Genomic DNA, 25,759 nt, shown 5'->3' with positions numbered 1-25,759 from the left:
TCAGGAAGGCACAAATTGGCGGTCTAGCTGTTTTGCTGCAGGCCGAACATTTTTAGAACTTGCATCTTCCTTTGTTTCACTCCACCAACATTCTATTATCCTTTAGGGAGCTAAAAAAAACTGGCTCTATGCTCTGTAGGTTACACCATTTGGCTGGTTCTCCTTCCCCTTCTGTGTGTTTCCCATTTGCCATTTTAGGCAGCATATGGCTATTAGCCCTAGGACACCTTTTGGTAACAGTAGTACACTACAGATGGAAATAATGATAGACAGAAGTGTCACCGGGAATGTGCAACCCCCTTTCTATCCCTCCACGACCCCCCTGGGGACGTGCCCCACAGTTTGAAGGACCCTGGTGTAGAACCACTACGAAGGTGGTTGCCCCTCGATTATTTGAAAAACACAGGTGAAATTTCTCTTAAAATAGGAATTGTGTAAGTGCCCAACACCCCGTGGGTCACACTGCAGCCAATTTGCACACACAATATATAATCCTGATTGCGCCTCGAGTGTTTATGTACTGGGAACCTATTTTCTTACTGACATATAAAGCTTTTAGAAGAGTGTGCTGAAAATGCACTGTGTTGTCCTATTGCGTCCTACACTTCCGGGGAAGAGACCCTTTTTCCCCCGTTAATGACCTTTAGAATGTCAGGCTTGCTCACTATGTCCGCTTGTAGCAATTTGTTGATAGTATCAAAACCACCTGGGCTTCCCTGTCCATCACTGAGTCCATTAGATCATACTGATGTACTAAATTACATTTAATAAAGGTAATCATTTTTAACATGAACATTCATGAAGCCCATCATGCCTTCGTGATGACGCATTAGTTTAACAAGGAGACAAGTCAATTTCGCATGCCCATATGACTAAATGTGCATTATAATTTTTGTATACAGTATTAATATTATTGTCTAATAAATCTGGTTAGTACTTGCCCTCAGCTGAATGACTTCAAAGTGCTCTCAAATGTGATGGCAGCCTGGTAAAGCGATTTGCCCAAAATCACACAATCTGATAAAGTAAGGAAGCTGAGATTTTGATCCCAAACATTGCACAAATCAACCATTGAGAGGATATCTGCTTCTCTAATATTAAACACCATAGACAAAGCTCTTGGTTTATATTTCTGCGAGTAACTTATCACAGTGTTGTCAGTAAATTGCATGTTGAATCAATATGACGTAAAAAATCTTTCCTAAGAAAAGGATAAAGTTAAGTGTAATAGCAATCAAACAGAACTATTTGGGTAGTGTCAACACCTCACTGAAAGCCAATATGTATAATAGCATAACAAGGACGTTTAAGAGTTCTCACAGTGCTCTGACAATCATTTACAGGGACAGGCGAAGCACCGCCTGGCTGTACAAAAACTACCTCGACTGCAGACAAACATGGAGGCACACTTTCTGCATTTGAACTCCCGGAGCAAGTAAAAGCAGTAAAGTACCCATGGGGCAGAGAGGACTGTAGCACTTATGGCACAGGAACAGAACAGCAGGCGGTCAGCACTGCCTGACACTGGTTTCAAGAGCCTGCTTTCCATGTGGCCCCTCACTGCCTGTTGCTTCGGACTTCTGCTGGACTTTGAGCCTGATTTCTATGGTCCTTGGAGACTTGGGTCCTCGCTTTCACCTACGCTATATTCACGTATTTGACCCCTGTATTGATGCAGAAAGAAAGACACCACCTGTATTTGGTAGGGGCGGACTTTCAAGCATGAAAAAAACTGCACTTCAGCAGAAAGGAAACAATATCTGTTGAGAAGAAAAAATTGGAAAACTGCGGAATTAAGCACACCCTGCAAGTTTGTGTGCAATCTACACGTCTCCAGCGTTACGTCATTCCCAATTTAATGAAATGTCCTTCCCAATTTAATGGAACGTCCCATTTGGGGTACGGAAACGTTTTTTAGGTACCAGATGACAATTGATTCAGCACTGTCACTTTTAGCAACAGTTGGCTGAAAATGTAGAGGGGCCTCTCCGCTACTCTCACCAACACCAGCTCAACCTACAACAATGGCAAAAATGTCACCACAAAAAAAAAAGTCTTATTGGTGTGATGGTCAAAAATATTAAAATTGCAAAGTTTTATTTCCAGTCATTCTTCACACGTCCTCCGAAAAGAAACCTCTCTGAACTACCAAAACGCTAAAAAAAAACAAAAAAAAAAACAGCTTAATTCAAAGCTCAGTGTACAATAGAGTACAGCAACACTGAATACACTGGGTGCTTCATGGATCAGGACCACAGTGGTTTTGAGACGCTTGACTTTATATTTTCTGCAAAATCCTTCAGTGTGACAGGGAATGTGCGGCTCCCTTTCCATCACTCCACGAACCCCCTGGGGGTCGCGCCCCACAGTTTGAAGAACCCTGGTCTAGAGGGATAGATATCTTGTGGCACATCAGGGACATCTGGTGTGCTATAATTGTCCCATGGGTCGTCTGGGGTATAAGGCTGACCAGGATCTCCTAAAGGTTTGTTGTCTCCACCTCCCTCCGTCCCCAGAGGTATCAACATCATCCTGAGATGGAGGAGATGGTGAGGGGAGTGGAGAAGGAGTAGGGGAGTGGTGTGGAGGGGGAGGTAGAAAAGGAGGTGGAGAAGGAATTCTGAGAGGAGATGTGGCAATGTCTCTTCTTTGGTGGAGATGAAGCCAGTACAGGCATGTCCATTGTTCTTTTCTTGGAGCTAAGTGTTAGTTGACCTGTCTTTGGTTCTTTTAGAAGAGTTTTTTGAGTTGGGTGTGGTCGAAAAAGCTCTTCTTGTGGAGGTTGCTCTTTCAGTGCTCATTTTTTCGGTTCCGAATGCTTGCGTGGCACCGAATCTGGAGCTCATTTATGTTCTTTAGGCTTGGAATCGTGAGGTTTCTTGAATTCCGAAGGAGCCATGTGGAACCAGTTTTTTCGATTCCGAGGGTTTTCTTGGTTCCGAAGGTTGAGTGTTTGCGCTCTTCGGAAGCAGCTTTTTGGTTGGTTCCGGTGATTTATTCCGAGTCGAGGGGTCGGTGCCAGGAGGTTTCGGTGCAGAGTTCGCCAATGTGGAACCAGTGGTCAGCATGGAGGGGGACGACAGTCTCTTTTTGGGTGCCAGGGTTTGTGTTTCGGCACAAAGGGCAGGCTGACTTGATCACGAGTGGCCTGAAGGCTTATTTGTCGACTTTTTTGTCGGGCCCGAAGGCTGGACGTGGGTAGTCTTGTCCCAGTGTGCACCTAGGCGTGAAGGTGTTAACAAAGCCTTTTTGGGGGTGGGTGGAGATAGGGGGTCGACGTCACTACTTACGACCCGCTGCCCCGGAGTGATGTCTTCGATGTCGGAGTCATCCGCTTCGGAGGCGCTGATGAGGCCTTCTTCCACCCTCTCCTGCTCTGGTACATAGACGCCCTCCTGGAAGATGTCGTCGGGATGGATGTCGACGATCGAGCAATGCTTCTTCGAGCTTTACTATCCCGAATAGTTTTCTTGGAACGAAAAGAGGCACAAGCTGGACAGTCTCTGGCCTCGTGCTACGGCGAAACGCAGAGGTTACCCACCTCATGAAGATCTGAGCGTAAAAACTTGTATCCACATTGAGGACACTTTTTAAAAGGAGTCCTTTCCATGAGCCAGGAGTAATGGCGTAGGTAGGCCCAAAGGCCTGCGTCAACGACGGAAATCGAAGACTTCGAGCTAGGGAACGCGATCAAAACAATACCAGAGAAAAGGATGAAGGATTGCGCGTCAAAAGTTGTATCGGTAACGGTACCGAACTGGAGTGCGATAAACACATCCATGATGGAGTTGATGCCCATGTGCACGACTTTTCCAATAGAACAACAAGTGCAAACATCCATGCCCAACACCAGATGGCGATCTATGCACAGTGTGTGATCAGCAGATCATATGCTTTGAACAGAAGGTTTAGAAGACAGAGCCTGGAGCTCATTCACTCTTCTGGCAGAGGTGACAAGAAACAGTTATGAAGTGGCTCAAAGGGAGCGCACATCAGATAGGTCAAGACAAGATTTAAGTCCCATTGAGGCATTATGAAAGTCACGGGAGAAAACGTGTGCGTAATGCCTTTCAGGAATCGATTAACAACTGGGGACTTAAAAAGAGAAGGCTGATCTGGAAGCCGTAGAAAGGCGGAGAAGGCTGAGAGAGAATCCTTGATAGTGCCCAGAGCAGAGCCCTGTTGGGCAAAAGAGAGAAGGAACAGAAGAACCTCGGAAAGAGGGGCCGAAAGGGGATCCAAAGCCTTTGCTGTGCACCATGCCGCAAATTTGTTCCACCTGCAGGCGTAACCATCTTAGTGGAGGGACGCCTGGCTGCCAGAATAATATCACAGACTTAGGAAGGAAGTTTGAAAGCTGTCAACAGTCGCCGCTCAATCTCCACGCATGGAGGTGGAGGCTGGACAGGTTCGGGTGGATGACCGCCCACTGCTGCTGCGACAGAAGATCCTCCCAAAGAGGCAGTTGGATCGGGGGATCAATCGCCATGCTGACTAGCTCGGGATACCAGTATTTTCGTTCCCAATCTAGAGCCACAAGAATGACTTGGGCCCAGTCGTGCCGGATCTTCTTCAGCACTCTGGGCAGAAGTGGTATAGGCAGAAAGGCGTACAACAGACCGCAGCTCCACTTGTGACGAAAAGTGTCGCCGAGCGAGCGCTGCCTTGGAAATCCCATCGCACAGAATTGCTGACGCTGCACGTTCCCTTCGGTGGCGGATAGATCTAACCAAGGCTCTCCCCATTGCCGAAAGAGACCGCGCAACACCTCTAAGTCAAGACATCATTTGTGATCCATCATGCATCTGTGGCTGAGTTCGTCCGCCCTGGCGTTCAGTGAACCTGCCAGGTACTGAACCACCAGGGATATGCTCTTATGTTCCAGCCATGTCCAGACGGAGAGCCTCTTGACCTAGGGTCCATGACCCCACCCGCCCTGTTTGTTGCAGTACAACATGGTGGTTGTGTTGTCCGTGAACACCTGCACTACTCTTCCCCGCAAAGAAAGAAGGAATGCTTTCAGCGCAAAGCTGGATCGCCCGGAGCTCTAGAAGGTTGATGTGGAGCCCGGACTCCGCCGTAGACCTAAGGTCTCAGATCACTGCCTCTCCCTTGGGGCCGACCCACCCCAAAAGTGATGCATCCGTCACCACTGTCAACTCCAGTTGGAGAAGGGAGAGTAATCTGCCGTTCACCTAATCATGGTTCGTTAACGACCACTGTAATTGACATGCAGTGCCCTCCGAGATCTGAACACAATCAGACAGATACCCCTGACGTGTCCACTGGAACTTCAGGTCCCACTGCAGAGCCGGCATATGCCACCTGGCATGATCTGCCAGCAGGATGCAGGCACCCATGAGGCCCAGCAGCCTCAGGGCCATTCTGACCAAAACCGGGATAAAGGCTGAAAGATGGGAATCATAGTCGAAATATCCCGGATTCACTGCTCGGGAGGATAATCCCCAAACTGTGTTGTGTCCAGACCCACTACTATGAAAAGGAGCTTCTGAGAGGGAGTCAGGTGTGACTTTGGCACAGGGATAGTGAACCCCAGCGAATGCAGGAGGCCTGCCGTAGTCTGGAGGTGGGAGATGACTGCCTGGGGCGATCCTTCCTTCACCAGCCAGTCGTCGAGATAGGGAAAAGACTGGAACCCCTGATCTGCGCAGACCAGCTGCGACCACCGCCATCACTTTCATGAACACCCGAGGGGCGCTGGTAAGGCCAAAGGGGAGCACAGTAAACTGAAAGTGCTCGTGCGCATCGTGAACCGCAGGTAATTCTGGTTTATCCAACTGGTCAGTTAAAGGTTCTACAGACCCCTCCCAGTCCTCCTCACTCTCCTCTGGTTGCCAATCAGACCTGAGAGGAACACCAGGGTAGGACAGGGGTACAAAAGTACCCATCGGTGTCGGTCGATGTCAGTCCGGCTCCGTGTCCAAGTCAGGGTGGAAGAAGAGGTCAACGTTGGTTGGGGATACCACCAGCGTCAGCTCCGGAGGTGGTACCGGTGGAATAAGCACCAGGGGGAGGTGTTATCACATCGAACAGCGCCAATCCAGATCCAGGCCTGGATCCAAGGGGACCCCAGCCATGCCACGGGGCCAGAAGGCATGCTAGCGGAGTCGGGATGCCCAAACATGGCATGCATTTCTTCGTAAAAGCTTCAAAGCTGGGCAGGGGTCACTCCGGGTCCCAGAAAAGTGGGGAAACTCAGAGCCCCAAGGGCTTTGCATGCAGAGCCGCGGGACGGGCACCATTCTCATTCCTCGTCGGGTCAGCCGACGAGAAGTCTAGGAGTGACGAGGCTTCTTCGACTTCTTCTTGTGCTTCGACTTACCTGAGGAGTAGGAAGACTTCAAGTACTGATGGAGGCGACTCCGCAACCGGTCCCTCAACCTCACGCGCGACCGGGACCTTGAACAGAGCGGATTGCCGGGCCTCGAAAGATTTCAGGACCGCTCCCGCAAAGACTTCGGATTCATGGTCCGGCAGTCAGAGCATGACTTGGGGTTGTGGTCACGCTCCAGGCACCCCAGGCACACGCGATGCGGATCCGTCACCCACATTAGCTTTCGGCAGGATTGGCAAGCCTTGAAACCAGGCATCCTACGTGCACCAGGAGTCGAAGACTCAAAAACTGTGTTGACAAAAGTCGCAAAAAGATCAGTCAAAAAGTGACTGATCGTACCACTCTCTCCGGATCTGCGCTGGCTGGCGCAAAGAAAGAAAGAATTGACGTCAGAGCGCGAGGGTGGCATCCAAGTAGCTACTGCAACTTCATCCTGGCGACCACGACGCCATCGACTAACGGGGAGCCGACCGACGCCACCTTTCAGCGCGCAGGAGTACTGCTGATAAAAAAAATCTCCGTATCCAGTCTGACGCCTGGGGGTAATGCTAAAGGTAAGGAATCTATAACTAATTGTCTCTTTCAGATGAATTTGTTTTGGACCATGCTCTGTAAAATGAGCAACAAAAGGAGCCTCTATTGGATGGGGACTCAAGCGCTCCCATGAATTTTGCTACTTCGATGTCCTTTTTTCATTTTCACCAAGGACTGGTTGACTATAGGACTGAACAGGTGTCCCTGGTCAAAAGGGGTGTTCAAAATTGACTGTTGAACTTCCAGCTTAAACCCAGAGATTCTAAGCCATGCATGCCTCCTAAGGAGAATGCTGAAATTGATCACTCTGGCTGCAGTGTCAGCTGCATCTAAAGCACATCTGATTGGGGAGTTAAAGATGAGCTTCCCTTCTTCAACTAACTGCTGTGCTTTAGTTTTATGTTTGTCAGGGAGACATTGGAGAATTTATTGCATCTCATCTCAGTGTTTCCCGTCGTATCTTGCTAGTAGGCCCTGTTTGCTTGCGATGCGCCAGTGGTTAGCAGCTTGAACAGCTACTCGTTTTCCTGAGGCATATATACGTTTAGATTCGTTGTCTGCGGGCGGAGTATTCCCAGAAGTTTGTGAATTAGCTCTTTTATGAGCAGTGAGCGTCACTAGGTAATTGAGAGGTAATTGCCATCTAATAAATGCAGGATATGATGTTGAGGGTTTATAATTTGTATCTACTATTAGTGTTAAAATGCGTGCTCAAACTGAATCTTTAAAGATATCATCTGCATGCCTCAACATGCCTTTAAGCATAGGTAGTTTTTGACTTGACCTGTGCATTGACTCAAGTGTTGTAAGTGAAAATTCCTCCTCTAATGTCTCTTTATGTAAGGTCACCCCATGATACTCTGCTGCTCTAGCAATGAGGTGCTGGTAAGCCATACTATCATCTGGTGGTGATTTGTTTGCCCGGTAAAGTTCTGGGTCATTGTCTACTGGAGGGTCAATGGTGTACTCATTCCATGGGTCTTCAGGCAAATGAGTATCATCATCACCATGATCCACATCTGGATCTGAATGTGGAGATACCAAAGGTGTTCTATGCAGGGAATTTTCAATTATTAACTGTGGAGAAGACGGTGGAGGAGGCGAGGGTTGAGGGGCAGGATAAACAGGGATGGTAGCCATGTCCTCCTCCTTTAGAGGGATTTTGGAAGTGTCCTCTAAAGGAAGTTTGTATTTTGCTGGTGTCTTAGCAGAAAGGTGTCCAGTATCAGAATGAATATATTTTTTTTTCTGTTTAGGATCCAATTTGGCTTTAAGAACGTCTAAAATTGGTTCTGGAGGCTCAAAGACACTGTCTTTAGATTTCAGAGTCGAAATGGACTTGTCTTTAGGTTTCGACTCTGATAATTGTTTCTGAGCAGAGAATTTTGGTTCCGAACTGGATTTATCCTTGCAGCCTGATGGTTTCAAATCCGATGGAGGTTTTGGTCGACTCCGTCTCGTGCCGGAAGGCTTGACGGTCTGTTTTGGTGCTGAGCCGAGAGGCGGGGCTTCGGAAACATTGTTTCGGCGCCGTTCTTAGCCAGAAGGCAGAGGTGGTATTGTAGCCTTATGTGTTTTCGAGGAGGATTTAGGGGGCAAGGGGTCTTTGGTACTCAGTGCACCTTGTCCCGGAGGCAGCTCTTAGAACTACAGATTGATCTAGAGCTCGGAATCAAACACGGGAATGGATAAGGCCTCTTCCTCTTCTGTGGCAGACGCTTCGATCTCCTATTGCTCGGAATCATCCCAGAAGATATCCGGAGTGTGTTGGATGCTTTGACGTTGCATCTTTTGTCATCGAGCCCGACGATCGCGTAGAGACTTTTTGGAGAAAACTATTTACAAGTGTTGCAGTCTTCCTCCTTGTGCTCTGGAGAAAGGCACAAGTTACAAACTTGATGTAGGTCGGTGCGAGGATACTTTGTGTGGCACCCAGCACAAAATTGAAATTGAGTCGGATCCATTGGCAAAAGGCTGGCCTGACGCGGCTAAGCCCAACAGCTGCCCATGAGGTTTTTGATCAAAATGGAGAATAGGGAAACGGTTAAGGAAACAATACCGTCGAGGGTAGAGTGGACTGCGCACCGAGAGGAAGACGAAGAACAGTTTTGAACAGGTACGCAGTAATACACATCCAAACCAGAAGGTGGAAAAAAACAATCTAACAATGGAGTCGATGCCCATGGGCATTATCACCAAAAAGAGGAGTCACCTTGCCTTGTAACTGAAAAGACTCCTTGGAACAAAAAACAACTTGCAAAGCATGTGTATCTACAGCAGTGCTTTCCAAAGTGTGTGTCGCGACACAGCACTGTGTCGCCTCCCATGCGTGGGTGTGTCGCGCGACGATGCGGGCTGATTAGGGTGAATGCTCTCTTGAGCTTCTGCCTTCAGTGACGAAGTACGGCGTACGTGGAGGAAGGAGAGATGCGCTGCATGCACGGCCTTGTTCCCTTTGCGATGCAGTGACCACGGAGCCGCCTCTGCTCCCCAGAGGCACAGGTTAGGTACATTTTCGATATTTTAAAACTTTCCATAGAGTGAGGATAATTACACACTCCATGGTTTTAGTTATGTGCGATTGTGACAGTAACCATATCGCGGAGGTTACTAATGTACTGGCTCTATCAGACTCACATGTATTGTACGAACACAGGGTTTATTTGAAGCATAAGAGGTTCTGATGACGGGATGTAATTGTGACTGTACATACGCTCCTTTGTGCCTTTTGTCTACCATCCCGCAGGTGAGAGGTGCTAGTTTGTGTGTGTATGTGTGTGTGTCTGAGTGGATGCCATGATGTTAGAGAGCGTGGCGTTAGTGCATGATGCCTTATGTGGCAGTCACAAAAGTGTTGCAGCAGAAATGCTTGCTCGGCAGCCCCAGGTAAGAGGTCAAGGGGCATAGTACGGCTGCCGTTATGTGGGGGGGTCATAAAATGCTGCCAGTGCCTTAACAAAGGCCTTGGGGGTCAACAGAGGCATTATTACCTCTGAAGGGTTTTACATGCCAGTGATCTGTGCAGCAAGCAAAGGACATTTGGCGGGGCCAGATGATCTTCACAGATTGCCATTGCGTGTGCATTTCATTTGGTGTTGGGCAAACATTTTACTAGAAAATAGCATCGATTTAGGTTACCCATTTCATTTATTAGAGCAGAGCATATATTTCTTCAACTATGCGCACACACCCTATTTACATATGTCTGCACCATCCCCTCAGCACACCCATCTTCTCAAACGCACACTGATATCTTTTCCGCGTCATCACCCTGCTTTTTATCTGCTCTCTCACTTAAGCCATCCATCGAGGCAGCCCTTGTTTTCACCATCACTAAATCTATTCAGCCCCGCCCGTGCATCCATCCTGTACGATCCTACTTCTGTTGATAGTGACCCAATATTTACTGACATACGTGTGTCTGTGTCTATTTCTGTTTTGTTTTCAGCGAATGCATAGACATCTGCATATGCCGTTACACCGGTTGGCCTGTGTGCATAGTTGTCTGTGTTGATTTGTGTGTGCAAGGTTTTCTGTGGGTATCACCCGATGTTTGTGTGCCTTCTGTGTGCATTTGCCCCTATTCTGTGTCTTAGTGCAAATGCACTAATTTTTAGAAGTAGTAAACTTTGTTTGGTCAATAAAACCCGCAACAACTTTGAGCAAATGGCAAATAAATATGCGCTATAAAGGAATAGAATTGGCTTTGTCCCATTTTCCTTCCCATACCTGACCCACTGCGTTTGTTAATGTGCTCTGTTTGCTGGAGTTAATTTGGCTTTTTTTAGTGAGCCCTTCTACCCCGTGTGCAGACGACCTCAAACTGTCCAGTAGTCATTGCGCTGCCTTTTTTCAGCAGGCCTGCTAACTTTTTGTGTATTATAGAATGCAAGGTTGTTCTGTGTGTAGCAGTAGGCCCCACAGAGTCTGCAGCCATGTGATGCTGTATGCGTGCAGGAAGCTTGAGTCTGTGAGAACGGTGTAGCTGTGCGCAATGATGTGTGCGTGCAGGAGGATTGTGTCTTTGTGCACAGTGTAGCTGTGCGCAATGCTGTGTGCATGAAGGAGGCTTGTGTCTGTGTCCATGGATAGCATGCCTCAGGCCTCATCTCTCAGACTCTGCCTACATGAGGATGGATGTTTGTGTGTAGCAGGTTTTCCGTCAGCATACAGTGCGCCCAGGCCTCAAACTCTGTTCAGCAGGCCTCAGATTTGGCATTATTAACCCCATGGCTCAGACTCTACGCTACTTGCAAAAAACCCCTGTCTCTGACTGTTTGCTCCAGTTTAAGACTTTCGCTGCTCAGCAGGCCTCCTGCTATCTAGTGCAGCAGGCCTCATGGTTTTCAAGTTCAAGTTCAGCATTCTTAGGTTCGGTCTCCAAGTTACACGTTTTTAGAATTACAAATAACTATACAGAGTATAAAACAAGGAGGGAGTGCAGGTGCTTCCAGGTTTTGTTTTGGAGTGCTCCTGGAGAGTTTGTCTCGTTTCAGCATTGTGTTTGTTAGTCAATTGCCCTTTGTGTCTAGGAGAGTGCAAGCTTTAGTGTATGTGCGTGTCTGTGAATTTGTGTTCATCATGCAGTCACTTCTTTGGGTCATCTCTGTGTGTGTGAGCATGAGTGTGTGTATGTGTGTGAGAGAGTGTGCTCGAGTCTGGAAATGTCACATATTTTTATGCATGTGATTGTATGTTTGTTTTTGAACATGTGTCAGTCATCCTTTGTCTGTATATTTATGCATGTTTGTGGCAGAGTATGAGGGGGTGGGTATGGAAGACATTTACATACTCCAGCACGGTAAGCAGAGTATGAGGGGGAGATATGAGAGACACGTTTACATACCCCAGGTACCCACTTCCCGTGTACGGTATGCATGAAAATATTTCAAATAGGCTACAGGTGAAACATGTTTTCTAAGATTGACTTTTTCATTTTAAATGTATTTTTTTATAGTGGTGATTAGAAGAGGCGCAGGTGGCAAGAGGTAACTCATGTTCAGCAAGGCAGCAGGCGGACTTTGTGCATGGGTGAAAGGGTTGGCACTGAGTGCACCCACCCTTTTTGTGCCGTGGCATGTGTCAATGTGTGCATGATTTTATTCTTGTTTCAGGCACAAACCTAACCTTGCTTACACCCATTTTTGCCAGTCACTGTTTTTGTTACAACAGATTCACAATTGCTTTATTAACCTTCCTGCTTTCTCAAATTTGCTTGAAAATCCACCATTTGCCCACTATGTTTTCAAAATGTTCTCAGTGCCCTGGGTACCTGTGGTACCATTTACCAGGGAGTGACATGTGGCCAGAGATGCCAATTGAGGTTAGGCTTCAATGCAATTTTAGGGAAGGAACATAGGCCCTGGGCACCTTATTAGCAGGAGCCCAGGGCACACTCAGTCAAAGAACATCAGCATACAATGCAGAAAGAGGGCACTTTCTCACACTCTGCCGGACTGCTACTGTGCTGGATTCCTGCTCTGCTGGCGTGACCTGCTGCCGTCTTGCATGGGAGTGATAAGGGCTGGACCTGTATCTCTCCAACACAGAAACAAAGTGACTCAAGGGGGTTCTCGGCTTGCCTCCTGTTTTGAAGTCTCAGGGACATCAAAGACTTACAACCATCCACCTACAGCAACTAGACTCTACCATCTGAGAGTCTTGCCCTGCCAAGTGGTGCCAATCCACTCTTGGGTCATTGGAAGTGGGTATAAGGGGCTGCTCTAGTAAAAATCCACCCATCACTGTCGCTGGGAGGCTCGGAACCGGTGCATCTCCCTCAAAGCGGCTTCAAGGACAGAAGACATCACATCGCCGACTGCACAGAGCATCACCTCCAGTTCCTGACACATCCTTGACTTGCTTGGCTCGACGATGATGCATCGCCTACATCTTGTGGTTCGGAATTGATGCATCTCCCGATTTTTGCTGCTCAGAACCGACGTATCACCTATATTCGAAGGGTTCAACAGCGGTCTATTGTCTCCTGTGCTTCACGCATCAGGCCCTCGCCAATGACACAGTAAGGTACTTTACAGCAGAGCAAGATTGGCCCATGTAGAAAATCCCAGTTGGCCTGAACTTTTGGATTGGATCCAGTCTAGCACGACCAGATAGCCAGATTGGCGCTTTATGCTCTTAAACACTACAATTTCAGCTTATTCTTTTAAACTTCATAACTCCAGTCTTAACTATTGGATGTTTGTCATTTTTGTCTTGTTTTGTACATTAAAGTAAGTTTTATTTTTCTAACCAAGAATGTTATGTTTTTGTGTGGTGTTTTCACTGTTTTACTGTTTTCAGTGTTGCACTAATACTTTCCACATTGCCTCTTAAGTTATACCTGAATGCTTTATGGCAAGCTACCAGACGGTGACACAGGTTAATTTAGGGTGTTTATCTTACTTACCCCAGACTAGGATTGTGGTTCTTGCTTGGACAAGGTGCATACCTCTGCTAACCAGAAATCCAATATCTAACACCAAGAATATGCCCAATGTTTCTTGTGTACTTCTAAAGATGATATGGTAGATGGCTAAACTTGGGTGGAGGGTGTCCAATGGGTCCAAGAACTCCAACTTAGCTGAGGTGTTGAGCCCATTGGCCTACGCCAGCTCTAGAAACTCCTCATGAATTTTCACAGGGATCTCCAGGGTCATCCTAGTCCAAATCCGTACCAAAGATGTAATATAAGGAGTAGTTTTTTATCCTTATAACGTTGTTCTTCCAGGAGGCACTGTGTCACTCCCCTCGACCTGCATGTGCTCCGAAGGCTGTAACATTGAATGAGCTTGCTGAAGCCAATGGCATCCAGGCTAAATCCGGGTTCAATGGCGGCAAAGACTTGGCTGGAGTCAGTGTCTACACCATTGAGAGCACCAATGGAGCTAACAGCACCAGTGGCATGAAAGATTTAAACAGCGCCATGGAATAACCTGCCATCAGAAAACTGAAGGGCAATCCACAGGAACCCATGGGTCAAGACGGGGTCTAGAGGGGACCACTGCCAGCCTTACCCGCTCATGCATGGCATTCAGCTATAGTGCTGGATACGAACTGGGTGCCAGGATACTTCTGCATCCTAGTCACTGGAGTCAGGGCTTGGCCCAGGACCATAGATAACACTACTGAAAATGGCTGCACCACATCAGCACCAAAGAGAAACCTGACGGGTAGAGAAACTTCCCGGAGACTTGCCTCCCTTTCTTCCTACTATTGATGACCCTGATGCCTCGTCGTTGACTAAGGCCTCAACCTGCATCTGCCCTACCTGTCATTCTTGGATGAGACCATAAAAACTTTGGTCTCCCTCCATTTTAATGGCCTTCATATGCATACTCTGGCACAACTCGCAGGTCTGAGAGTCATGACTGAACTTAGACACCAGAGGCAACCATCATGGTATCCAACATCGTATTCACATAGCCCTTATGGGGTTTGAATCCTGAGCGTTTAGCAGGTGACATGTTCTGTCTGTTGTAGGAGAACATTTTTTTTTTTAGAGAAAAGTCTCTTTGAAGTGGTCTGGACTGGGAAAGTGCAGAAAAAAGAATGGACGTCGTCTTGACAGTGGGGATGTTTCCAGTCCCTGTGACATCACATGACGGCACTTTTGGCACCAGAATCAAATTGGTGCCCCCACCGTTGATGGAGTGATGAGAACGATTGCGAACCAGTCCAGCTTCTGGATGGATATTCAATAAGTGAGAAATCTGCAGGTAAGTATCCATCAGAATCTCTGATGGATCTCCTTTCCAGGGTTGCGTGGTAGAGATGAAATCTGAGAGGGGTGGAATTGAATGCACTCTCCTCATTGGTTGTACTTCAGGTCTTTTCAAATAAGCAGATTGTGCTACTAAAGTAATACTGGTAGAAGGGATTTCAGACTGGTTGTGTTCCCATGCTATTAGTGTAATGTTGCTGTGAACTCCCACCTAAACAATGGGGAACGATTCAAGCATTCCAAGCTATGAAAGATCTAACGCTGGAGAACCACTACCTCTCTTTCCTAGACTGTGGAACAACTGTAGCATGACTCGCTATTGTGTACAATGGTGTTAGGACCCTGTTCATTGGAGAATTTGTCTTTCATGGGATCTTGCATATCATCAAAAACAGCTGTGAAGCTTTAGTGTAGGTATAAAGTTAGTTAATAAAAAGAATAGTTCCAGCAAAAACCACACATAGGGTAGTGTTTCATCTCTTTTTTGTTCTTCCTTTCAGATCTTGCATGTCAATCCCTCGTAAATCATGGTGCATGTGCGCTTTTTCTTTTATTTTCTTTACACACTTCTCTGGTCTTTCCTTTTCCCGCTAAAAGCACCTCAACCTATTCCCTTCCTATTTTACATTGTATATTTTTTGAAAAGCGAGGCAAATGCTAACTTGGATTTCGTTGGGTAATCACCTGTTCTGCGGCAATGGAATACCGTTATTATTGAGGTGGTCAATGTAATTTACCACTGATGTCCCTAGACTACAACACTAACACTCCAACATTACTCCTTTAGGGAACTCCACTGCCTCAAAGTAATGGGATGAAGCAGTCAAAGCAGGCTCCAGATGGCAGCGGGGTTCAGATACAGTGTAATACAGTGAATAACACTCCATATCATCACTGTCCATTTGGCAGTTTAAATAAAACACAACTATCAGTGTCAGGTAGGTACTGTGAACAGTTAACAGTAATATGCATATATAAACACAAAAGGAGGTTGTTTCTTCTGTACACATTCAACCACTACTCCTCTTCTAATATCTAGGAGGATATGCTGCAAGGTGTTCAGAAAGCATTCCCTTCATTGGTAAACTACCACTCAATGGCACACCTGTCCTCCAGTAGTAAGTTACATTTCCACCACAAGGGTATTTCATAGTCAAACAGGAATTCATGAGTGATACACCTACAGTACAGCACTGCACCTTGGTCTATTAGTTCAATCATCACAAATATCAGGGACCTTTGCATTCTCAACTATTTCCTTTATTACCAATTCAAAGTCTAGATTCAACCACTCCACTTTACCAGATTACTACAGTTCATATGAAAGGTGCAAATGTTTGGCAATCCCAGAGCCACAGTTAACTCATGAAACCGTTCAGGAAAAGGTTCTTCGTGTCTAATAACTCAAGGAAGTAGAATCTAATGCAAACAGCACCTTGCTGATGACTATGGCAGAGTTTTCTCCTAAAAGCAAGTTTTCATATCTACTCAGAAAAATAACCTACATGTGCATAATTACTGCCTTTGTCTGTCTATGGTGTACATGTGCAGAATGGCATGGCATATTTTGGGGGGATTTCTTCTGCAGTTACTGAGGCTGATCATGCCCAAGACAAGGGTAAACAGCGGGACAGGGTTACTTTATAATTCCATTTATTATTCCTCCTTGCATGTGCCCAGACTAACTGGGAATAAGACATGAACATCTCTTTCCATTTCTCTGGAATCACCAATTCTCCCTCAGCTTTAGACTGCCTGTAGCACTTCTCAACACTTCACTTTGCTGAGCCTCGATTTTCCATAGAAGGTATTCACAAACAAAATAGATTAAACATGTATTCAATTCATGGTAAACTTTACTGGTCTGTATCAGCTCTTTCTCCCTACAAATCTAGCTGCCCTTGACTCAGGCCAGGATCATTTAGCTACATTTTCTACATTATAAATTCCAATTCTGTCGCATATACTGCATAAAACACAGACCTTTCCTGTACATGGAATCTAACAAACAATAGCCAGCAAGTAACAAGTAGAAAGAAAATGGAATGCACAAAGGAAAATGTAAAAGAAAACATAAAAGTTCTATATGTGAAATAGGACATAAAATGTAAATGACAGATACTATGGGGATTAAATGATAAACTTTAAACTTTTTTGCAAAATGTTTTCTTTCAGAATTCATTCTTTGAATTAATTTCCTCTTTGACCCACAATGTCACCACAGTTCTTTTAAAGCTTCTACCTCCCACTCTCTAACTATCGGCTTGTACCTTTACAAGTGTGACTTTAGTCTATTAAGAAATGTCCTTTAAAGGTCACTTTCTACCCACTTTACTGGCACCCATAGGCTAAGACTAAACAGCTTTTCCTTTTACACCCACATGAAATGTCTTATTGACACAACATCTTCTCTCGCACTGTGCAATTCTTGTACTCTATTTCTTTTCAACTCGTTCTTTAAACCTCTTCATATCAATCATTTCATACAAATCATTCTTATACAGCCATAACTTTGTTCTCGTTTTGCTTCCTCTCATTTCTTCCACTGATTGCATCTAGTAGTGTGTGCTGTTCTCCTACATGACCATAACATTTCTTCCATCACATCCTCCCATAGTAATCTGTGTGCATTCACCAAATGTAAACTATTTTTGAGCTTTGATCATTCCGCAATTCCATATGCAGGAGATGATTTAAGGACGTCCTCCAGTGCTTGATGATTCTTTCCTCCAAAAATGTAAAGCTATACTCAACCATCATACACCAAAACCCATGAAAAATATTAATCATAAACCTCAATGCAGTGAGCTACCCAACATAAGCCACCTCTACTGTCCCTCACGAGAGTGAGAACAACTACTCTAGATAAGAAAATGAATGGCCAGTCAATAGAATTTCAGAGCATCACTTGAGGAAAAGATTTACATTTGACATCACCGATATGTGCATACTACTACACAGACTTCTTTGGAGCAGTGGACAGTCACTCTAATGTGCCACACAGCAAGGGTCGGTGTGACACTGCTTAAGGGGCTCAAACTGTTCTGGGTACAACTGGTCTGCAGACTCCACATTTGCTCTCTGGAATAGAAAAATGAGTGGAATAGTGATTACCTTGAACATAGAGCATATGTGTGTGTGGGACTAGTTGGTCAACTCTGCTTCAATAGACTGGCAAACACTGAAAGCAGACATGGATTCCGGATATTCCATGTTGGACCAAGAACAGTTCGTGGTGGATTCCTTCCTTGATATGTCCATAGACTTATCCAGAACGGCAGCACTTTGCAATTAAGGTGTTCTGCATGGAGGTTGAATATATTGACCACATATTTAATACCATTGTAACACAGAAAGGTGCATGGGCCCAATTACAATAGCAACTGCAAAGAGGATGGGGAGGCATCCTTTTTCGACTACTGCATAACTCATACCTGAAGGCCCTGGGAGGTAAAATCATCACTGATGCTTTAGTGAGGTAAAATGAAATAGCCACAAGAACAAATTTGAACTATACTACCATTGAGTTCACACAAGAGAAATGAGGTTGTAACATTCTGCCAGCAGTCTCATAGGTACCAGTGTGGATTAAAAAAACAGCAGCAATTTCCAGAAAATGCCAATAAGGATTTTTGAAAGATTTTGGAGGGATCTTTTGGCGATTCCACCCATCAACAAATCTTGTTGCAGACTCGCTTAATCACAAATTACTGGTTGCCTGCTGCACTAATCCAAGACATTTGGTTGTGTTCTTGTTCCTTTCCAGTAGGCCATTTCTGGGACTCTCATTTTGGTTTTGCTAGAGAATACTCTTTCAGTGGTGATATTTAGCAATACTGTGAAGACCAAAACCATCATCGGTCAATGGGTATCCCCAGATGTTCCTTGAATCATTAATCAACTTGGTCATCCACATGTGCTGATTGGCATCCTATACAAGAAGGGTTAAACCAAGAACTAATTGTATAACTCTATTGAATAGTTTGTGTCACAAGCTCGAACTGCATATGCTGATTACTGTATTTGCAACCTTTTTTGGTCTTGTGCACAATGTTATCTAACCTATTCACATATGTACAATTGTGATTTAAGGACCAATTAAATCAACAATACATTAAATACAAAAATAACTTGCAAATGAACCTCTTATTAACCACTCAAAACTCTTGTTCTCCAGAATATCTATTACATAAAAAATGAGATGAAATGTAAATATAGTTTTTGCAACATATATTACGTTCACTGGTGAGAGTAGAATCACAATTTTTTTTTAAATGATAACATGTAAACAACTGAAGGAAATAGGTGGATTAATTATAAAGCTCCACAGACTAATGCAATACAAAACTTGAGCAGAGACTTAAACACTTAGCTCATAGACAATAATGAAACAAAAATAAAGGCACATACTCGAAAAAGAAATCTTCGGACCATACAGGGTTCTGCCCTTCCCTGGCATGTGTTTTCGCTACAGGTAAGCTGTTCAAGTAGATGTTACAATATGGACTAGTAAAGTGTTTTACTGGGAGCTTGTGTGCTTCTTCAACGTGTAATGACAGACTGCTAACCTAAGAGGTAAAAAAACATTTTATCAGCTCAAACATTTATTACATTTCTTACTGAATACTTCTTCTCTCTTAATTCACACAAACAAAGAGAAAGTAGCAATGTACACATTTTATACAGCATATAAATCATACATTTATATGTTTGGGTACTTTTACAGTAAAATGATTTAGTGCCTATAAAAATTCATACTTTACAGGCAGAAGAGGCTATCTCAAAGATACACTTGAAAGATGGATTTAATCCAGGAGGGCTAGATTACATTTAATATTCTTTCCTCCAGCTAGACAACCAAAAACCTCTTGCCAAATCCTTACCAATTCCCTTTCTTTAATTAGCAACTTCATCAGCAAAGCTTAGCAAAACCTAAACATTCTATATGCAATCAAAGCCTACTGCAGGACCAGCTTTAACAATTTTAGCTAAAGCACTGCCTACTGTATCAGTGGTCACAATATGAAAATATTAATATTCTGACTGCAGGTGAGGGTCATTGCTTGCTCTATATCTTATTGGGAAGTGCTTCAAAAATGTAACTTCTACAGACAAAATGTATAATACAGAAAGGAAATAATTTTCAATCTTCAAAAAACAAATCTCACACAACTTACCTATGGTACTGCAGAAGTAACTTGTACTTCTGAGAGGTACTTCTAACAGGAGCTACCTTTAGAAGACATACCAAAGCAATACCTATCAAAGATGGAGGTGTGGGGAGTGGACTCAGATCAAATAGTCTTGCAGGATTGAGCAAGAGATGTAACTTCTCATCGGACTTGGCTGTCAAGGCAGTAATGTCAGTGAGCGTATGTACAGACGTCCACGTGTAGCCTAACTGATAAAAAGAACAGGTGCTCCTCATGCCAATGCCATTGTAGCAGCCTTTGCCCAGATGGAATAGGGGCTTAGGCCATAGAGGGCTGCTTAATACACACTCCTCTTTTGTTCACGAGAATCTGAAGAAGAGATGATTTTTCTAATTGATGATTTTTCGTCTGGTTGAAGTAGAAGTTCTACGCCCTCTTTGGCTTAAGACAATGGAGCCTATCCTCTCCTTTCAGAGGATGAGATGAGCCATTAAATGCAGGCAAGATAATAGACTGGTCAACATGGAAGTTCATTATGATATTAAAAAGGAAAGCCACCGGGTCCTCAACACAAGGACGTGTGGAGTGGTTAAACCAAATGCGCTTGACAACAATGGTGATAAGGAGGACTGTTTCAGCGTTTAGAGCCTGAAGGGGCAGCTGTGAATAGGCGCAAGAGGCACGCATATAAGGAAAGGCCAGCTCAAGTTCCTACTGGGACATCACAATGGTTTGGAATGAAACCTACATTTCAAAACCTTTTTAAACAGATAACTGGTGACTTAAACAAGGATAGATTACCCGGTAAAACAGAAAGGCTGAAAGGGAATATGAGTAACCTTACACTGTGTCTACTGCAAGTCCTTGCTGGTCTAAGGAGAGAACAAACAAAACAACATTGGAAAGTGTTGCTTGTAAGGAGGGCAGAGTTTCGGGCACCAAACTATTCAACACATTTGTCCCCAGCACACAGTATAGTTTAACGTCCACCACATTGATCTGCAATTTAAACATATTTAATTATCACTGCTTAATCTCCACGCATGAAGAGCTAAGTTGTGGAGATATGGATGCAAGACCCTGCTCTACCGCTAAGATAGGAAGGTCTTCTGAAAGAGAAGCTCGATCAGAGGACAAAGGCTCAGAAGGTCTGGTTACCACACACTATTGACCCAGTCTGGCAATCAAGGTGACTTGGGCCAGGTCTTTGCTGATCTTCATACCCTGAGGCAGGAGAGGTATCGGTTAGAAGTTGTACATTAGTCCATTGCTACATTTCAAGTATAAAATATACTATTGAGTGTCCTACAGTGAACCACGCACAAAATTACTGATATTACACATTCCTGACAATGGCAAATGAATCTAGCCAGGTCTCTCCCCCCCCAGTGTTGGAAGACATCCTGTACCACCCTGGGATCATCAAGACACCTGCTCATTTCGTTCGATCTGGCATTCTGTGATCTGCTCAGGTGATTGGCGATATCACGCTGCCCTGCTTGCTCTAGTATCACACAGCAGTGCTATTGTCCGTGAGAGGTTGCACTAGCCTCTCCTTTGAAGGGTGGCTTTGATGGCCAATCGTATCAACAAAGCTCCAGAAGGTTGTTGTGTAGCGGGTTCTCAACCAGAGCTCAAAGGCAACCGATAACCACCTTCCCTAGGTATGACCTCAAGTTAGCAGTAGCATGTTTGTCACAACAGGGGCAGTTCTGGGTGAAGAAAGCAGAGCATCCAATTGTGGATCAGAATGGCATTTGACAGCCACCACTACAGATCTGGAGCCCTTTCCCTCAAGACATGCGTAGTCCTGAGACTGAGCCGTGACCACTGCCACCAGTTTTGTGATTATCTGAAGGACTGAGGTAAAGCGAAAAGGGAGCATGGCAGGTGTTACCGGACACTATAACGCATGTGGAACTACAGGATGGCTGTATGGAAACAGGTGTCCTGCAAGTCCAATGGTCTTCCTGGCATCTATAACCCCAGAGAGTATGCGTTGGTTTGACTGTCCAAGTTTTTATTATGCAGACTTGGCTTTTCTCAGGAAAAAGCTGGACCAAACAAAGTACATATCCATTAAGGATGTTTGCACATTTCCAGATGAACAAGTTACTTACTTTCGGTAACGATTTATCTGTAAGAGACATATGTAGTTATAGATTCCTTACCTTAGAATTACCCCAAGCCGTCAGACTGGATCCAGAGAAATCTTTTTGTAGCAGTACCCCTGTGGGTCGGTAGGTGGCGTTGGTCGACTCCGCGTCTGTCGTCTGGGTAGCCGGGATGATGTTGCGGTGTCCACTTAGACGCCGCCCCTGGACGCTGAAGTCAGTTCTGACACGACTTTCCACACCAGAAGAGCAGAGCCATGCAAGACACTGACCACTGGTGCACATAACTAGGGCCCTAGAAGGGAGTCCCTATCCCTAGAAGTCAAGTTTGCAGAATGGGGAAGATGGGTGGGACATTAAGAAATCTATAATAACATATGTCCCTTGTAGATACATTGTACCGAAGGTAAGTAACTTGTTCATCTGAAAGAGACAGTAGTTATAGATTACTTACTTTAGAATAGATACCTCAGCAATAATTACCACTGTGGTGGGTCTGCAAACTAAGTTCACATCAGAAAGTGCTGGAGAACAGAATGGCCGTAATGTCTAGTGAACGTGTGCAGGGATGCCCACATGGCTGCCTGGCAGATGTTAACCAGCGGGCCTCCACGTCCCAAAGCAGTAGTGGCTGCTGTTGCCCTGGATGAGTGGGCATGCAGTCCTACTAGAGGTTCCTTTTTCGCCAAAAAATAATAGATCTTGATGCATAGGACAATCCACTGGGAGATGGTATGTTTGTGCGCAGCCCGGCCTTTCTTAGCGCCTACATAATCCACGAAGAGTTTATCATCCACCCAGAATTCTTTAGTGCGATCAAGATAGCAGCGCAGCGCAGCGCAGCGCACGTTTTGGGTCCAGACGGTGGGGTCTCTCCTCTTTAGACCGGTGCGTAGGCAGGAAGAAGGTGCGCAATGTGATGGTCTGACCTATGAGGAAAGAGGTAAACACTTTCGGCAGAAAAGAGGGTCTAGTGCGAAGGACCACTTTGTCTGGATGAACAATAAGAAAGGGAGGCTTGGAACATAGAGCCTGAAGCTCATACATCCTGCGAGCAGAGGTGATGGCAAGCAGGAATACAATCTTTAAAGAAAAAAGACAAAGAGGACAATTATGTAGTGGCTCAAAGGAAGCACACGTAAGATAAGTAAATCCAAGATTCAAGTCCCACTGGGGCATTATGAAAGGAGGAGGAAAGAGATGAGTAATGTTTCAGAAATCTGGTTACACAATAGGGGACTTGAAAAGAGAAGGCTGATCAGGAAGGCGAACAAAAGCCGAAATATAGCCGTTAGGAGTGCCCAAAGCAGAGCCCTGCTGGGCCAAAGAAAGACTGAAGAGGAGAACCTCTGAAAGGGGGGCAGAAAGGGGATCCACAGCCTTTGCTGTACACCATGCCACAAATTTGTTCCATCTAAAGGCATATAACATGTTAGTGGAGTGCCGCCTAGCTGCCAAGAGGAAATTACAGACATTACGGGAAGAAGGTCGAAAGCGGTCAACTGTCGCCGCTCAATCTCCACGCAAGGAGGTGGAGGCTGGACAGGTTCAGGAGGAGAACCGCCCCCTGCTGCTGCGACAGCAGATCTTCCTGAAGAGGAAGTCTGATCTGAGGATCAATGGCCATGTTAAAGAGCTCAGGGTACCAGACTCTACGCACCCAGTCCGGAGCCACAAGAATGACTTTGGCCCGGTCACGCTTGATCTTCTTCAGCACTTCGGTTAGAAGTGGTACAGGTGGAAAGGCATACAGGAGGCCGCAATTCCAATCGCTACTAAAGGCGTTGTCAAGCGAGTACCGCCTTGGAAACTCCAACGCTCAGAATTGTCGACATTGCGCGTTCTCTTCGGTGGCAAATAGATCAAACCAAGGCTCTCCCCACTGCTGAAAGAGACCTTGCACCACCTCCGAGTGAAGACGCCATTCGTGATCCATCATCCACCGGCTGCTAAGTTTGTCCGCCCTAGCGTTCAGGGAACCCACCAGGTTGTGAATCACCAGTGATATGCCCTGCTGTTCCAGCCATGTTCGAAGGTGCAGAGCCTCTTGACATAGGGTCCACGACCCCACCGCCCTGTTTGCTGTAGTGCCACATGGCGGTGGTGTTGTCTGTGAACACCTGCACTACTCTTCCTTAGATAGAAAAAAGGAATGCCTTCAGTGCGAGATGAATCGCCCGGAGTTCCAAAAGGTTGATGTGGAGCCCAGGCTCCACCTGAGACCAAAGACCCCTGATCTCTGCCTCTCCCATGTAGCTGCCTCATCCCAGGAGTGACGCATCCGTCACCACTGTGAGCTCTGGTTGGGGAAGGGATAGGGATCTGCCGCCGAGACTATACTAGTTCGTTAGCCACCAGTGCAACTGACTCGCAGTCCCCTCCGAGATCTGGACGACATCGGACAGATTGCCTTGATGCTGCGCCCACTGGAACTTCAGGTCCCACTGCAGAGCCTGCATATGCCTTCTGGCATGAGCTACCAGCAGGAGGCCATGAGGCCCAGCAGCCTCAGAATCATTCTTACCGAAATCCGGGACAGAGGCTGAAACATCTATATCATAGCCAGAATATCCTCGCTGTTCGGGAGGATAGACCAGAAAAACCGCTGAATCCAGAACTGCCCTGATGAAATGGAGCTTCTGAGAGGGAATCAGGTGCGACTTCGGCACGTTGATAGTGAACCCCAGGGAATGTAGGAGGTCCGCCATCGTCTTGAGTTGGGAGCCGAAAGCCTGGGGCAAGCCTGCCTTCAACAGCCAGTCATCAAGATAGGGGAAGACTGGAACCCCTGACCTGTGCAGATGCGCATAGACCACCGCCATCACTTTTGTGAACACCCGAGGGGTGCTGGTAAGGCCAAAGGGGGAGCACAGTAAACTGAAACTGTTCGTGGCCTACCGTGAAACGTAGGTAACACCGGTGGGCAGGCTAGAAGAGGATGTGAAAATAAGCATCCTGCAAGTCCAATGCTACCATCCAGTTTCCAGGGTCAAGGGCAGACAGGACATGAGCCATGGTTAACATTTCAAACTACTCCTTCCGAACGAAGCGGTTGACTTCCCTGAGGTTTAAGATAGGACGTAGGCTTTTGTCCTTCTTGAGTACCAGGAAGTAATAGGAGTAGCAACCACAATCTACTTCTTGCACAGGGACTAATTCGATAGCTCCTTTGACCAATAAAGCAGTAACTTTCTGACAGAGAGGGCCAAGTGATCCTCCGACGTGCGATGGAGTGTTGGTGGCATGGAGGGAGGGGTAGTCTTGAAGACGTGGGAGTAGCCCCTTTGCACTATTTGCCAAGCCCCCCTTTACAAAGGGATGTTGTACCAGTGGGAGAGGTGATGCCGGATCATGGCACCCACTGGCAACTGGTGGCCCTGATAAGCCAGACTAGGAAGGTTTGGAGGTTGCTGCAAGAGGGAATTGGTTGACTGGCCCACCCACTGGCCTCCAGACCCAGATGTTGGATCCACACGTCCTCGCCCATGCATAGGCTGGGTAGCTTGCGCGGCCCTGTGGCTCTAGGCGGAAAGTGGTGGGGCACCCCTTATGTAGCCACGAAGGGGCAAAAGGCAGACTGCATGGGGCGAGAAGTTACTACGAAGCCCAAAGATCTGGCCATGGCCCTAAAGTCCTATAAGTGCTCGAGCACGTTGTCCGCCTTGTAAATAAACAGGCAACAGCCATCAAAGGGCATGTCCAAAAGTGTGGATTTGACATCCCCAGAGAAGCCAGGCATTCTCAGCCAGGTGTAGAGCCACAGGGCTACCAACGTGGAAACCGTCCAATCCAGCGAGTCGGCGGTATCAAGCCCACACCGGATGGTGAACTTAGCTGCGTCTCAACCCTCAGCAACAATGTGAACAATGCCCAGGCATCC

General features: G+C 46.0%; 1 protein-coding gene across 2 annotated transcripts in view; it reads right to left on the bottom strand.

Moving 5' to 3' along the window:
- Positions 1-25,759, bottom strand: part of RASA1 (RAS p21 protein activator 1) — a 1,157,575-nt gene that overhangs the window by 721,476 nt on the left and 410,340 nt on the right. For both annotated transcript variants that reach the window (XM_078675333.1, XM_078675334.1), the window contains exon 14: positions 19,023-19,180. In XM_078675333.1, coding sequence (XP_078531459.1) covers positions 19,023-19,180 — 158 coding nt within the window. The remainder of the gene's footprint in view (positions 1-19,022; positions 19,181-25,759) is intronic.

Source organism: Lissotriton helveticus, chromosome 2_1 (genome assembly GCF_964261635.1).
Source record: "Lissotriton helveticus chromosome 2_1, aLisHel1.1, whole genome shotgun sequence".
NCBI classification, from domain to species: domain Eukaryota; kingdom Metazoa; phylum Chordata; class Amphibia; order Caudata; family Salamandridae; genus Lissotriton; species Lissotriton helveticus.
This window is presented reverse-complemented; position numbering and strand designations above follow the sequence as displayed.